The sequence below is a fragment of the Pristiophorus japonicus genome, chromosome 1 (genome assembly GCF_044704955.1).
Source record: "Pristiophorus japonicus isolate sPriJap1 chromosome 1, sPriJap1.hap1, whole genome shotgun sequence".
NCBI classification, from domain to species: domain Eukaryota; kingdom Metazoa; phylum Chordata; class Chondrichthyes; family Pristiophoridae; genus Pristiophorus; species Pristiophorus japonicus.
This window is the reverse complement of record NC_091977.1, coordinates 149,149,439-149,166,263: the sequence shown is the minus strand read 5'-3', so window position 1 is coordinate 149,166,263 and position 16,825 is coordinate 149,149,439. Positions and strand designations below refer to the sequence as shown.

The window sequence follows — 16,825 nt, the reverse complement described above, 5'->3', positions numbered from 1 at the left end:
GTAGTTATGTTACTTTAGTTGGAAGGGATATAGTGCAGAGTCACCAGAATTATGTTGGGGTCAATGTTCCCGTTGGACTGCGCGGCGGCACAGTGGTCTGCAGGTTCCGCGCAGGCCAGTCACTGGCTTTTGACTGGAAAAACCGCGCATGCATGCCTGCTAAAGGGGCTGTGCATTCAAAAAATAATTAGGGAGAATATTGATTGGGGTTTAAAGGGTTAACTTATGAGCACAGGTTGCATAAACTTGGCTTGAGTTTAGTAGGTTGAGAGGTGATTTTAATTGACAAAAGGATTTGACAGAGTAGATACAGAAAAGTATTTTTGGCTAAAGAATCCAGAACAGGGGGCACTTGACATAACTTCACTAACAAATAGTCATTTTTGCAGCTAGTTTTTTATCCACTCCCAGGAATTATTGTGAATTTCTACATCTTTGAGTCTAGCTAATAGCCTTTTGTGTAGAATGCCTTTTGGAAGTTGAGGTTCACCACGTGGTAGAGCTTTCCACTGTCCAATTGGGCTGTCACTTCCTCGAAGCTGTTGGAGGTTGGTCATGCTGGAATTTCCCCATATAGATCCATGTTAATTTATGTTTACTTATTATTTTGCAGGTAATCGAGTGTACTCCTGATAATCAATTACACTACTTAACATGGAGTGAAGTTAAATCATTCTATTGGGTGTGCCAGTTTTGTTCCCCCTTTTTGAATATGGGCACCATGTTACACTGATTACAATCTATCGGTATCTCCCAGTGTCCAGTGGCTGGCTGACTCCCTCATACTGGGCTCAATTTTCCACAGTTAGCTGCACTTTTTTTGGGGGGCGTGCGCCGCTTTTTTTGGCGCACATTAAAATGTCCCAGTTTCCCCAAAGTTTCTGCGCCAGCATAACTCAGTTAGGTATGATCTTTTTAGGTTAGTATTGTTTTGCGTCATAGAGGACGTAACCTGATGTCTGCGTCAGTTTTTCACATTTAAGCAAGTTTGGCCAACTTATATTTTTCCTACGCTGGCATATATGACCACTCCCAAAAAACCTTCTGGGCACTTAAGAAAAACCAGCGCACATTAAAAAATTGGCGCAGAAAGACGCCATTGTTTTTAGGCGAAGTTTTGGAGGGAGTCAAGAAGGCAAAGAATATGCATCATGAAGCTTAATTTTTTCAAAGTCTAAAGGGAGAAAATGGAAGTCTAATGCAATTCTTTAATTTTTGATTTTTTTCAAAGTACCACGCCACCACTGAACGTCTCCTCACCGCGCTCAAGGGTCGGGGCGTTGGACTGCAGAATCGCTCCCTCGCCTGGACACGGGCTCGGGGCTCGGCTTCAAAAGAAGCCCGGGAGGTGGGGGTGGAAACTGAACTGAAGGGATGAGAAACTTTAGGCTATACAACCGCTTCAAAAGAAGCCAGGTGGGGAGAGGGTGGTCGCCGAGCCCCTGTGTACGGGCGAGGGAGCGATTCTGCCAGCCAACCCTCGAGCCTGGTGAGACGTTCGGTCAGTGGTGGGATGGTACTTTGAAAAAAATCTAAAATTAACGAATTGCATTGGACTTCGTTGCCCCAAATGTCTTCATTGAATGCCTAGCCTCCCATTCTAAGCAAGCCTATTGTGCATGCACAGACCAGGGTGTGGTCCATACTAGGGCTTCGACCTTGGGGGTGGGGGGGGGAAAAAGAGGCAAGAAGGTTTGAGTGCTGTCATTTCTCCTGTTTTGAGCTTCTTGCAAAGCTGCAATTAAATTATGAGGGCAATATTGACAATGCCATACCTCCTGCAAGGCTTCTGCATGATTGTGCTGCTGTGCCTCAGGAACCTCAGAGCATGTAGGATGATGGCCAGGAGGCCTCACCCACATCGGGTATATCGAGACAGGCATTCATACCTGCACCTGAGTGATGCAGAATGTGAGAGGCTGCGTCTCAGCAAAGAAGTAACCGAGATCTGTGAGTTAATAAAAGCAGACCTGCAGCCTAGAAGCATCAGGAGGACTGCTTTGTCAGTTGAAGTAAAGGTTACAGCTGCACTTTCATTTTATGCATCTGGATCAATCTAGGCCACAACTGGGGATGTGTGTGCCATTACTCAACATGCAACACATATCTGCATTCGGCAGGTGACTGCTGCACTATATGCCAGGAGGAATGACTAAATAAAGTTCTCCATGATCGCCCAAGCAATGTGTGACAGGGCTGTGGGCATTTCCAGGATTGCTGGCTTCCCAAAGGCACAGAGCTGCATTGATTGTACCCACATTGCCTTGCTAGCACCTTTGGAGAATTCCGAGTTGTACAGGAACAGAATTGGCTTCCAATCCATGAATGTACAGCTCGTGTGTGACAACATGCATTGCATCATTTCAGTTAATGCAAGATACCCTAGGAGCACCCATGATTCGTTCATCCTACGTGCGAGCGCTATATCTGCCATGTTTCAGCAACAGCCAGAAGGGCAGAGCTGGCTACTGGGAGACAGTATATCCTTTATGAAAGGATATACTTGCTTTGGAGGCAGTTCAGAGAAGGTTCGCTAGGTTGATTCTGGGGATGAGAGGGTTGACTTATGAGGAAAGGTTGAGTAGGTTGGGTCTCCTCTCATTCTTCTGAATTCCAATGAGTAGTGATCTGTTCAAAATGTACAAGATTATGAGGGGGCTTGACAAGATGGATGCAGAGAGGATGTTTCCACTGATGGGGGAGACTAGAACTAGAGGGCATGATCTTGGAATAAGGGGCCGCCCATTTAAAATAGAGATGAGGAGAAATTTCTTCCCTGAGGGTTGTAAATTTGTGGAATTAGCTGCCTCAGAGAGATGTGGAAGCTGGGACATCGAATAAATTTAAGACAGAAATAGACAGTTTCTTAAATGATGAGGGGTTATGGGGAGCGGGCGAGGAAGTGGAGCTGAGTCCATGATCAGATCAGCCATGATCATATTGAATGGCGGAGCAGGCTCGAGGGGCCATATGGCCTACTCCTGCTCCTATTTCTTATGTTCTTAAGAGTACAGCCTCACCACCTGGCTCATGACGCCCCTACGCGTAACCAGGACGGAAGCTGATCAGGAATACAACATGTTGCACATTGTGACGCGCGGCATAATAGAGAGGACCATTGGCATCTTGAAGCAGCGTTTCTGATGCCTGGACCATTCCGGAGGCTAATTGCAATACTCCCCTGAGATTGTCAGTCAGTTCATTGTTGTGTCCTGTATGCTGCATAACTTAGCCATCATGAGACAGTAGCAGCTGGTAGCAGAAGACCCACCTGAGGTGAAAGTGTCTGATGACGAGGAGGAGGAAGCCTGAACCCAGAGCACGATGGCGGAGGAGAGCGGGCCGACGTGCCCCTTTACCATTTGCTCGAGCCTTGCGCGAGCAGCTCATCCGTGAACGCTTTGCTGCCTGAACTGTTTGGACCTGTTCTGTAATGTTCTGTTGTGTTAATGGAACAAATGAGTCAGTTATAATTTATAATATATTTTATTCAAAAGTTTAACACTTGTTTGTACTTAACTTTAGTAAAAATATTCATGTATCAAACTTTAAAGTTTTCAGTTAAGATCACTTACAAACTTTCTAATATTTAAATTTACATCATTTAGAAAAAAACTTTTAATTTGACAACAGTTACAACAGTTACAACAGTTACAACAGTTACAACAGTTACAACAGTTACAACAGTTACAACAGTTACAACAGTTACAACAGTAACAACAATAACAACAACAAAAGTAGCAAAAAAAGGCTGCACCCATCTCTCCTCCACCTTATTCCACGACCGCCTATTGCGCTTGGACTTGGTGACTTCACCCCTGCCTGCAGGCGGTGGCGCAGCGTTTCTCGGGTTGGTACCAAGCTTATTCTTTCTAGAATCTCGGGTAATGCACACTTCTTGATGGGGGGAGTGGGCAGGCGGTAATGTGGAAGGCCCGGCTTGGGCCTCTTCAGAGACTGGCCTGGGGATTGCAGTTGATTCTGTCAATGGCTGCGGGGGTCTGGGCGTGTTCCATGATTGCATCAGCTACCTGCGTCATTCCCTCCCTCATGTGCCCCGACAGTGTCTCAACTACCTGCAACATCTCATCTCTCGTCCACCGACAGCACATCAACTACCTGTGACATTCCCTCCCTCATGTTCACCAAACAGTGTTCCCATTTCTCGTAAGAGTGTTGTTCCTTTTCCCGACAGTCCCAATACCTCATCACCCACCCCACTGATGGTGTCCAGGAACGATTGCGTAAGGTCAATGCTCTCCACACTCATTGCCATCATCTGAACCACATCTGTTGCATCCTGTACCTCAGGAGAGCGCTGTCGAACTCTCCTTCCCCTCTTCGAGGCTGCGGGAACCAGTGGGGAGTGTGCAAAACCATGGAATGTCCCAACATTCGTACCACTCAGGAAAGAGGCTGGCACCTCAATGGGCAGCACCTGCACCTCCTCCAGAGTGAGTACAACAGTGGAGGCATCATCCTCCCCCTCACCCTGCCCCTCCCCCCATGCTGTTGGTTTGGAAGATGTTCTCCTCTTCAGCCTCGTCCGCATCTGAATCATCATCTGCATCGGCTTCAGCCTCGCCAGGGTTGGCCTCAAGTTCTGAAAAATATAATGGAACAGTCAAATGGACAGCAGCAGAGGAGGGGGCAGGGTGGCATGAGTAGGGTCTCACAGCACAGGCAGCAGACTCGTTTGAAAGACCACAATGAATGATAGCACATTGCATCAACCAAAGCGTAGCTGACGGAGACATCCCCATGAACCGAAGCATGGCTAGCCCGCGCAGTACTTGACTTTTAGCAAAGCCAGAATGTGGAATTAACAGGACTTGCCCTCTCCCTCGAGTGTGGGCCCAGCTTGTGCAGTGGTGGCTGGTGGTTGCTTTTCTTCAGGCAGGACCCATCAAAGCAGATGGAGTATATTGTTGGAAAGTGTGAGGTCATGCACTTTGGCAGAAAAAAATCAAAGAGCAAGTTATTATTTAAATGGAGAAAGATTGCAAAGTGCTGCAGTACCAGAGGGACCTGGGGGTACTTGTGCATGAAACACAAAAGGATAGTATGCAGGTACAGCAAGTGATCAGGAAAGTCAATGGTATTGTGGCCTTTATTGCAAAGGGGGTGGAGTATAAAAGCAAGGAAGTCTTGCCACGCTTGGAATACTGCGTGCAGTTTTGGTTTCCATATTTACAAAAGGAATATACTTGCTTTGGAGGCAGTTCGGAGAAGGTTCACTAGGTTGATTCTGGGGATCAGGGGGTTGACTTATGAGGAAAGGTTGAGTAGGTTGGGTCTCTACTCATTGGAATTCAGAAGAAGAAACGTATAAGATTATGAGGGGGCTTGACAAGGTGGATTCGGAGAGGATGTTTCCACTGATGGGGGAGACTAGAACTAGAGGGCATGATCTTAGAATAAGGGGCTGCCCATTTAAAACAGAGATGAGGAGAACTTCTCTGAGGGTTGTAACTCTGTGGAATTCGCTGCCTCAGAGAGCTGCGGAAGCTGGGACATTGAAATAGACAGTTTTTTAAACGATAAGAGGATAAGGGGTTATGGAGAGCGGGCGGGGAAGTGCAGCTGAGTCCATGATCAGATCAGCCATGATCTTATTGAATGGCGGAGCAGGCTCGAGGGGCCGTATGGCCTACTCCTGTTCCTATTTCTTATGTTCTTATAAGCAGCAACCCTGTCTTCCAAGAGTGTCAGTGGGTGCAGATTTGCTGGGCCTCCTCCTGTTCGCATTCTCTCTCTGTTGTGTGCCACCTTCCTCTGCAAAGATGAAAAACAACTTTTTAGAGAGGGTGTCTTTCTGCTGGGTGGGACATATAGATGGTCACATTTACAATTACAATTCCAGTGAATAAATGAAAATATTACTTGCACTAACTACTTGACCAAGGTCCTGCCACATTTTGCACTGGTCTCCAGACCTCTAGGTGGTTACCATTGTACAGTAAATCTTCTGCAAGTTGGTTTCAGCGTTTCTTCATTTCTTTTGGTGAAACTTTTATGTGACCTCTGCTGGTGTCCAGCACCTGCCATCTGGCCTCAATTACAGTAACTAGTGCCTCCACTTCCGCTTTTGCGAAATTCTTTGTCCTTGAGCTGCGTTGCATATTGCAGCTCTGATTTTTCCACTGAGAATTAAAGTTCTCTCACACACAACTGGCTCCTTAAAAATTGCCAAATGCAGACTGGATGGTATACCGGGCATGCACGGCCATAGCAGTCACGTAAAAAAATGTCTTTTCTTTTTTTCCGCGCACGTGCAGAAGGGAGGGTATCCTTTTTTCGGCGCAGACATTAGGCTCCACCCCCAAAAGCTAAAGGACAGGCTGTGCGCCGCCCATTTTAAAAATTAGAACAGGGAAACTTGCAAGTTATTTTTTTGGAGTAGTCGAGGCCTAAAAAATCGGGTGTAACTCTTGAAATTCGCCAAAAAACAGCATTTGGGAAAATTGAGCCCAATAGTTGTCCATACTTCACAAAGCTCCTCCCTAGTTTCTTTGGAATAAATACCACCTATCCTTAGGAGATAAGGCAAAGAACAAAATAATTCCCTATCAGTCATTTATTTGCTTAGCTTACCTCTCCAGGATGGTATGTTGCCTCCCTGGTGCAAGGGTCAAGGATGTCTCGGAGCGGCTGCAGGACATTTTGGAGGGGGAGGGTGAACAACCAGTTGTCGTGGAGCATATAGGTACCAACGATACAGGTAAAAAATGGGATGAGGTCCTACACGCAGAATTTAGGGAGCTAGGAGTTAAATTTTAATCGTAGGACCTCAAAGGTAGTAATCTCAAGATTACTAGTACCACATGCTAGTCAGAGTAGCAATTGCAGGATAGCTAAGATGAATACGTGGCTTGAGGAGTGGTGCAGAAGGGAGGGATTCAAATTCCTGGGACATTGGAACCGGTTCTGGGGGAGGTGGGACCAGTACAAACTGGACGGTCTGCACCTGGGCAGAACCGGAACCAATGTTTGCTAGTGCTGTTGGGGAAGGGTTAAACTAATACGGCAGGGAGATGGGAACCTATGCAGGGAGAGAGGGAAGTAGAATGGGGGCAGAAGCAAAAGATAGAAAGAAGAAAAGTAAAAGCGGAGGGCATAGAAACCCAAGGCAAAAATCAAAAAGGGCCACATTACAGCAAAATTCTAAAGGGGCAAAGTGTGTTAAAAAGACAAGCCTGAAGGCTCTGTGCCTGAATGCGAGGAATATTCCTAATAAGGTGGACAAATTAATTGCACAGGCAGCAATGAATGAATATGATATCACTGGCATCACGGAGACATGGCTCCAGGGTGACCAAGGCTGGGAACTCAACATCCAGGGTTATTCAACATTCAGCAAGGATAGACAGAAAGGAAAAGGAGGTGGAGTAGCATTGCTGGTTAAAGAGGAAATTAAAGCAATAGTAAGGAAGGACATTAGCTTGGATGATGTGGAATCTGTATGGGTGGAGCTGCGGAATACCAAAGAGCAGAAAACGCTACTGGGAGTTGTGTACAGACCACCAAACAGTAGTAGTGAAGTTGGGGACAGCATTAAACAAGAAATTAGGGATGCGTGCAATAAAGGTACAGCAGTTATCATGGGCGACTTTAATCTACACATAGATTGGGCTAGCCAAACAGGTAGCAATACAGTGGAGGATGATTTCCTGGCGTGTATTAGGGATGGTTTTCTGGACCAATATGATGACGAACCAACTAGAGGGCTGGCCATCCTAGACTGGGTGATGTGCAATGAGAAAGGACTAATTAGCAATCTTGTTGTGCGAGACCCCTTTGGGAAGAGTGACCATAATATGATAGAATTCTTCATTTAAAATGGAGAGTGACGCAGCTAATTCAGAAACTAGGGTCCTGAACATGAGGAAAGGTAACTTCGATGGTATGAGACGTGAATTAGCTGGAATAGACTGGCGAATGATACTTGAAGGGTTGACAGTGGATAGGCAATGGCAAACATTTAAAGATCACATGGATGAACTTTAACAATTGTAAATCCCTGTCTGGAGTAAAAATAAAAAGGGGAAGGTGGCTCAACTGTGGCTAACAAGGGAAATTAAGGATAGTGCTAGATCCAAGGAAGAAGCATATATATTGGTCAGAAAAAGCAGCAAACCTGAAGACTGGGAGAAATTTTGAATCCAGCAGAGGAGGACAAAGGTTTTAATTGGGAGGGGGGAAATAGAGTATGAGAGGAAGCTTGCTGGAAACATAAAAACTGACTGCAAAAGCTTCGATAGATATGTAAAGAGAAAAAGATTAGTGAAGATAAACGTAGGTCCCTTGCAGTCAGATTCAAGTGAGTTTATAATGGGTAACAAAGAAATGGCAGACCAGTTGAACAAATACTTTGGTTCTGTCTTCATGAAGGAAGACACAAATAACCTTCCGGAAACACTAGGGGACCGAGGGTCTAGTGAGAAGGAGGAACTGAAGGAAAACCTTATTCGGCGGGAAATTGTGTTGGGGAAATTGATGGAATTGAAGGCCGATAAATCCCTGGGGCCTGATAGTCTGCATCCCAGAGTACTTAAGGAAGTGACCATAGAAATAGTGGATGCATTGGTGATCATTTTCCAACAGTCTATCGATTCTAGATCAGTTCCTATGGACTGGAGGGTAGCTAATGTAACACCACTTTTTAAAAAGGGAGGGAGAGAGAAAATGGGTAATTACAGACCAGTTAGCCTGACATGAGTAGTGGGGAAAATGTTGGAATCAATTATTAAAGATGAAATAGCAGCGCATTTGGAAAGCAGTGACAGGATCGGTCCAAGTCAGCATGGATTTATGAAAGGGAAATCATGCTTGACAAATCTTCTAGAATTTTTTGCGGTTGTAACTAGTAGAGTGGACAAGGGAGAACCAGTGGATGTGGTGTATTTGAACTTTCAAAAGGCTTTTGACAAGGTCCCACACAAGAGATTGGTGTGCAAAATTAAAGCATATGGTATTGGGTGTAATGTACTGACGTGGATAGAGAACTGGTTGGCAGACAGGAAGCAGAGAGTCGGGATTAACGGGTCCTTTTCAGAATGGCAGGCAGTGATTAGTGAGGTGCCGCAGGGCTCAGTGCTGGGACCCCAGCTATTAACAATATACATCAATAATTTAGATGAAGGAATTGAGTGTAATATCTACAAGTTTGCAGATGACACAAAGCTGGGTGGCGGTGCAAGCTGTGAGGAGGATGCTAAGAAGCTGCAGGGTGACTTGGCCAGGTTAGGTGAGTGGGCAAATGCATGGCAGATGCAGTATAATGTGGATAAATATGAGGTTATCCATTTTGGGGGCAAAAACACAAAGGCAGAATATTATCTGAATGGCGGCAGATTAGGAAAAGGGGAGGTACAACGAGACCTGGGTGTCATGGTACATCAGTCATTGAAAGTTGGCATGCAGGTACAGCAGGTGGTGAAGAAGGCAAATGGCATGTTGGCCTTCGTAGCTAGGGGATTTGCATATAGGAGCAGGGAGGTCTTATTACAGTTGTACAGGGCCTTGGTGAGGCCTCACCTGGAATATTGTGTTCAGTTTTGGTCTCCTAATCTGAGGAAGGACGTTCTTTTTATTGAGGGAGTGCAGCGAAGGTTCACCAGACTGATTCCCGGGATGGCAGGACTGACATATGCGGAGAGACTGGAACGACTGTCTGTATTCACTGGAGTTTAGAAGGATGAGAGGGGATCTCATAGAAACATATAAAATTCTGACGGGACTGGACAGGTTAGATGCAGGAAGAATGTTCCTGATGTTGGGGAAGTCCAGAACCAGGGGTCACAGTCTAAGGATAAGGGGTAAGCCATTTAGAACTGAGATGAGGAGAAACTTCTTCACTCAGAGAGTTGTTAACCTGTGGACTTCTCTACCGCAGAGAGTTAATGCCAATTCATTGGATATATTCAAGAGGGATTTAGATATGGCCCTTGGGGCTAAAGGGATCAATGGGTATGGAGTGAAACCAGGAAAGGGGTACTGAGGTGAATGATCAGCCATGATCTTATTGAATGGTGGTGCAGGCCCGAAGGGCTGAATGACCTACTCCTGCACCTATTCGAACAACATGTTGATCATGTCTTCCCTTGTGAATACCCCATGGAGGAAGTAATTATTCAGAATATTTTACATTTTGTGGACATCTCCCTTTCACGTCCGTTTGCAACTTTTAGGGTCTTCACCATTGTAACACAGTCTTTTAAACACAAATTAGTTTGTGTATAACTGTTTCCTTGTAGTCCTGCTCAGGATAAAATAAACCAGGGAGAAAACAGGTAAAATAAACATCAAGAATCATTAACAGTGGAAGTGCTCTAACTTTCATTCATAGCGTTGCAATCTAACTCTTAGAGAACAGATGACCTTGCTGTGCCAAGTTCATGCTCTGCTTGACTTAGCCTCTCTTTTTATCCAAAGTGTCGAGGCCTTACTCTCCCATCAACTTCTGAATTCCTGTTCAGCAGCCATTCTGCTTCCACGTAGTTATGCAAGACTCTTAACATATTTTAGGTTTATATGATAATGCTAATGAAATTGAATGGATTGGGTCTTATTTGTATTTTGTGGTTTGTGGATGGTGGTCTATGATGGTGTAGGTAGAATATAAAAAGTAAGTAAGAAGGACTATAGGAGGAAGAAAATTGAACAAAAAATAAATAGGAAGCACTGAGGTAGGAAAGAGGGAATAATTGGTTGTGGTTTGAAACAAATAAATGAGGAGAAATGACCCTGGCTATCAAAAAACAATGTTGACGAATAGGACTGTACGGAAATAAATAAGTGGAGAGCAGGCTAGAAAAAAAAAATGAAAATTAGGGGAAAAAGCTCAAGTTGTAAAGTTGTAAATTAGGAGAAAAAGCTCAAGTTGTAAAGTTGTAAAGAGAGCTGTGGTTGCATGATCTGTGGAGCAATGTTCGAAAGGGGAAAACTTTACTGGTGCTACCAGGAAGAATGAAGAGAGATTTGGCTTTGAGATGTTGTCATTGAATGGGAGAGATAGAAAGTGGGAAGATGGTTTTTGTTGAAATATAACATTTGGGGAAATTGAACCAGACAGGAGCACGAGGAGAGCAGGCAGCTGGATTTGAAGTTGCTGCAATATGATGCGTACCTAGTGATATAACAGAAGTGGGAGTTGGTAATGAATGGTAAGAACACTTTTTGTGTGGACTGGTCATCAATAGCAACTGCGGACATGTAGGAACTACAGTAGGTGAAGCATAAGGCTGGAATGGGAAGCAATAACTACTGAGGTGGACAGGAGATGAGGTTCAGAATAATGTGGCCTGGGGGAGGAAGGATGAGAGGAGTGGTAGCCACAGACTTGTTGTCGAGGTGCTTTGATCTGTACGTCATGATTTGTAACATTTGGCAGCTGCGTAAGTTGAAGAAGGTGGTGAGGTTGAATTTGTTTTTGTTCAGTAAAATAATAAAACTGCCAAAGATTCATTATAAAGTAATTAACACATCAGACATAATTATGATTCCTGTTTACTAGCCAAAATCTGTAGAAGTATTAGTTTTTCATAATTTTAATGGTAAATATTTGAAGTCCAGAAACATTAGTCAATAAAGTCCCAAATGCATCCATCTTCATATTAGTGCAATTCTAAGTGGTTTGTTTATTTCACAGAGAAGAAGATGAGTGTTCAGAGTTGCGTTCAGACCTTGGCCACAGCCAACAGGAGGCAAACGAAGATTCTAGAAGTATGGATCAGGATCAAACCTCGGTCTCTGTGCCTGAGAACCAATCAGTGATGGTCTCTGCCGATATAGGTAAGGTTGGGATGAGAATAGGGCCATTAAGGGATAGAGAGATGGCAGAAATATTAAATAATTATTTTGCTTCTGTATTTACCAGGGAGATCGAACAGGTGGACATGACATTGGGTATTAAGATTAGTCATGAGATAAGTACATTTAAAATAAAGAGCAGATATATTAAATAAACGAATCAAACTCAGGATAAAATCCCTTGTCTGGATGGATTGCTTCCACACATTTTAGAAGAATGTAGAAAAGGTGCCACATAAAAGGTTATTGCACAAGATAAAAGTGAAAAAGAAGGGCGGTAAGAGAAGGGATAACCAACCGTGGATAACCAAGGAAATAAAAGAGAGTATCAAATTTTAAAACCAATGCGTATAAGGTGGCCAAGGTTAGTGGGAAACTAGAAGATTGGGAAAATTTTAAACAACAGCAAAGAAGGACGAAGAAAGCAATAAAGAAAGGAAAGATAGATTACGAAGGTAAACTTGCGCAAAACATAAAAACGGATAGTAAAAGCTTTTACAGATATATAAACGGAAAAGAGTGACTAAAGTAAATGTTGGTCCTTAGAAGATGAGAAGGGGGATTTAATCATGGGAAATGTGGAAATGGCTGAGACCTCAAATAATTATTTTGCTTCAGTGGAAGACACAAAAACCATGCCAAAAATTGCTGGTCACGGGAATGTGGGAAGGGAGAACCTTGAGATAATCACTATCACTAGGGGGTAATGCTGGACAGGCTAATGGGACTCAAGGTAGACAAGTCCCCTGGTCCTGATCAAATGCATCCTAGGGTATTAAAAGAGATGGCGGAAGTTATAGCAGATGCATTTGTTATAATCTACCAAAATTCTCTGGACTCTGGGGAGGTACCAGCGGATTGGAAAGCAGCTAATATAACGCCTCTGTTTAAAAAAGGGGGCAGACAAAAAGCAGGTAACTATAGGCTGGTTAGTTTAACATCTGTAGTGGGGAAAATGCTTGAAGCTATCATTAAGGAAGAAATAGCGGGACATCTAGATAGGAATAGTGCAATCAAGCAGACGCAGCATGGATTCATGAAGGGGAAATCATGTTTAACTAATTTACTGGAATTCTTTGAGGATATAATGAGCATGGTGGATAGAGATGTACTGATGGATGTGGTGTATTTAGATTTTCAAAAGGCATTCGATAAGGTGCCACACAAAAGGTTACTGCAGAAGATAAGGGTACACGGAGTCAGAGGAAATGTATTAGCACGGATAGAGAATTGGCTGGCTAACAGAAAGCAGAGAGTCGGGATAAATGGGTCCTTTTCGGGTTGGAAATCGGTGGTTAGTGGTGTGCTACAGGGATCGGTCATGGGACCACAACTGTTTGCAATATACATAGATGACCTGGAAGAGGGGACAGAGTGTAATGTAACAAAATTTGCAGATGACACAAAGATTAGTGGGAAAGCGGGTTGTGTAGAGGACACAGAGAGGCTGCAAAGAGATTTAGATAGGTTCAGCGAATGGGCTAAGGTTTGGCAGATGGAATACAATGTTGGAAAGTGTGAGGTCATCCACCTTGGGGGAAAAACAACAGTAAAAGGGAATATTATTTGAATGGGGAGAAATTGCAACATGCTGAGGTGCAGAGGGACCTGGGGGTCCTTGTGCATGAATCCCAAAAAGTTAGTTTGCAGGTGCAGCAGGTAATCAGGAAGGCGAATGGAATGTTGGCCTTCATTGCGAGAGGGATGGAGTACAAAAGCAGGGAGGTCCTGCTGCAACTGTACAGGGTATTAGTGAGGCCTCACCTGGAGTACTGCATGCAGTTTTGGTCACCTTACTTAAGGAAGGATATACTAGCTTTGGAGGGGGTACAGAGACGATTCACTGGCTGATTCTGGAGATGAGGGGGTTACCTTATGATGATCGATTGAGTAGACTGGGTCTTTACTCGTTGGAGTTCAGAAGGATGAGGGGTGATCTTATAGAAACATTTAAAATAATGAAAGGGATAGACAAGATAGAGGCAGAGAGGTTGTTTCCACTGGTCGGGGAGACTAGAACTAGGGGGCACAGCCTCAAAATACGGGGGAGCCAATTTAAAACCGAGTTGAGAAGGAATTTCTTCTCCCAGAGGGTTGTGAATCTGTGGAATTCTCTGCCCAAGGAAGTAGTTGAGGCTAGCACATTGAATGTATTCAAGTCACAGATAGATAGATTTTTAACCAATAAGGGAATTAAGGGTTACGGGGAGCGGGCGGGTAAGTGGAGCTGAGTCCACGGCCAGATCAGCCATGATCTTGTTGAATGGCGGAGCAGGCTCGAGGGGCTAGATGGCCTACTCCTGTTCCTAATTCTTATGATCTTATGTCCACGGAGTTGGGGGTAATATATTAGCATGGATAGAGGATTGGCTAACTAACAGAAAACAGAGAGTCAGGATAAATGGTTCATTCTCGGCTTGGCAACCAGTTACTCGTGGGGTGCCGCAGGGATCAGTGCTGGGACCCCCACTATTTACAATCTATATTAATGACTTGGAAGAGGGACCGAGAGTAACGTAGCCAAGATTGCTGACGATACAAAGATGGGAAGAAAAACAATGTGTGAGGAGGACACAAAAAATCTGCAAAAGGACATAGACAGGCTAAGTGAGTGGGCAAAAATGTGGCAGAAGGAGTATAATGTTGGAAAGTGTGAGGTCATGCACTTTGGCAGAAAAAAATCAAAGAGCAAGTTATTATTTAAATGGAGAAAGAGTGTAAACTGCTGCAGTACAGCGGGACCTGGGGGTACTTGAGCATGAAACGCAAAAGGATAGTATGCAGGTACAGCAAATGATCAGGAAGGCCAATGGAATCTTGGCCTTTATTGCAAAGGGGATGGAGTATAAAAGCAGGGAAAGTCTTGCTACAGCTATACAAGGTATTGGTGAGGCCACACCTGGAATACTGCGTGCAGTTTTGGTTTCCATATTTACGAAAGGATATACTTGCTTTGGAGGCAGTTCAGAGAAGGTTCACGGTTGCTTCCGGGGATGAGGGTGTTGACTTATGAGGAAAGGTCAAGTAGGTTGGGCTCATTGGAATTCAGAAGAATGAGAGGTAATCTTATCGAAACGTATAAGATTATGAGGGGGCTTGACAAGGTGGATGCAGAGAGGATGTTTCCACTGATGGGGGAGACTAGAACTAGAGGGCACGATCTTAGAATAAGGGGCCGCCCATTTAAAACAGAGATGAGGAGAAATTTCTTCTTTGAGGGTTGTAAATCTGTGGAATTCACTGTCTGAGAGCTGTGGAAGCTAGGACATTGAATAAATTTAAGACAGAAATAGACAGTTTCTTAAATGATAAGGGGATAAGAGGTTATGGGGAGCGGGCGGGAAAGTGGAGCTGAATCCATGATCCGATCAGCCATGATCTTATTGAATGGTGGAGCAGGCTCGAGGGGCCGTATGGCCTATTGATGTTCCTATTTCTTATGTTCTTATAGCAGAGGCATTACTGCACATAGTTAATAATTTATTAGAAAAAAGTATAATGTGGATAAATGTGAGGTTATCCACTTTGGTGGTAAAAACAGAGAGACAGATTATTATCTGAATGATGACAGATTTGGAAAAGGGAAGGTGCAACGAGACCTGGGTGTCATGGTACATCAGTCATTGAAGGTTGGCATGCAGGTGCAGCAGGCGTTTAAGAAAGCAAATGGCATGTTGGCCTTCATAGCGAGGGGATTTGAGTACAGGGGCAGGGAGGTGTTGCTACAGTTGTACAGGGCCTTGGTGAGGCCACACCTGGAGTATTGTGTACAATTTTGGTCTCCTAACTTGAGGAAGGACATTCTTGCTATTGAGGGAGTGCAGCGAAGATTCACCAGACTGATTCCCGGGATGGTGGGACTGACCTATCAAGAAAGACTGGATCAACTGGGCTTGTATTCACTGGAGTTCAGAAGAATGAGAGGGGACCTCATAGAAACGTTTAAAATTCTGATGGGTTTAGACAGGTTAGATGCAGGAAGAATGTTCCCAATGTTGGGGAAGTCCAAAACCAGGGGTCACAGTCTCAGGATAAAGGGTAAGCCCTTTAGGACCGAGATGAGGAGAGACTTCTTCACCCAGAGAGTGGTGAACCTGTGGAATTCTCTGCCACAGAAAGTGGTTGGGGCCAATTCACTAAATATATTCAAACAGGAGTTAGATGAAGTCCTTACTACTCGGGGGATCAAGGGGTATGGCGAGAAAGCAGGAAGTGGGCACTGAAGTTTCATGTTCAGCCATGAACTCATTGAATGGCGGTGCAGGCTAGAAGGGCTGAATGGCCTGCTCCTACACCTATTTTCTATGTTTCTATGTTTTTCTATGAATGAGAGGGGATCTCATAGAAACGTCTAAAATTCTGACGGGTTTAGACAGGTTAGATGTAGGAAGAATGTTCCCAATGTTGGGGAAGTCCAGAACCAGGGGTCACAGTCTAAGGATAAGGGGTAAGCCATTTAGGACTGATATGAGGAGAAACTTCTTCACCCAGAGTGGTGAACCTGTGGAATTCTCTACCACAGAAAGTTGTTGATGCCAATTCACTAAATATATTCAAAAAGGAGTTAGATATAGTCCTTACTACTCGGGGGATCAAGGGGTATGGCAAGAAAGGAGGAATGGGGTACTGAAGCTGCATGTTCAGCCATGGACTCATTGAATGGCGGTGCAGGCTCGAAGGGCTGAATGGCCTACTCCTGTACCTATTTTCTATGTTTCTATGTCTTCAAAATTATGAAAGTTTTTGATCGAGATACAGAGAGAATGTTTTCACTTGTGTGAAAGAGCATAACCAGAGGCCATAAATATAAGATAGTCACCCAGAAATCCAATAAGGAATTCAGAAGAAACCTCTTTACCCAAAGAGTGGTGAGAATGTGGAACTCGCTACCACAGGGAGTGGTTGCCGCGAATAATATAGATGCATTTAAGGGGAGGCTAGACAAGCGTACGAGGGAGAAGGAAACAGAGGTTAAAGTGGAGCATAAACGTCGGCATGGACTGGTTGAGCTGAA

General features: G+C 44.3%; 1 protein-coding gene across 4 annotated transcripts in view; it reads left to right on the top strand.

The window, feature by feature from the left end:
• Positions 1-16,825, top strand: part of mcc (MCC regulator of WNT signaling pathway) — a 448,431-nt gene that overhangs the window by 275,854 nt on the left and 155,752 nt on the right. For all 4 annotated transcript variants that reach the window (XM_070883758.1, XM_070883750.1, XM_070883778.1 and 1 more), the window contains one exon: positions 11,651-11,793. In XM_070883758.1, coding sequence (XP_070739859.1) covers positions 11,651-11,793 — 143 coding nt within the window. The remainder of the gene's footprint in view (positions 1-11,650; positions 11,794-16,825) is intronic.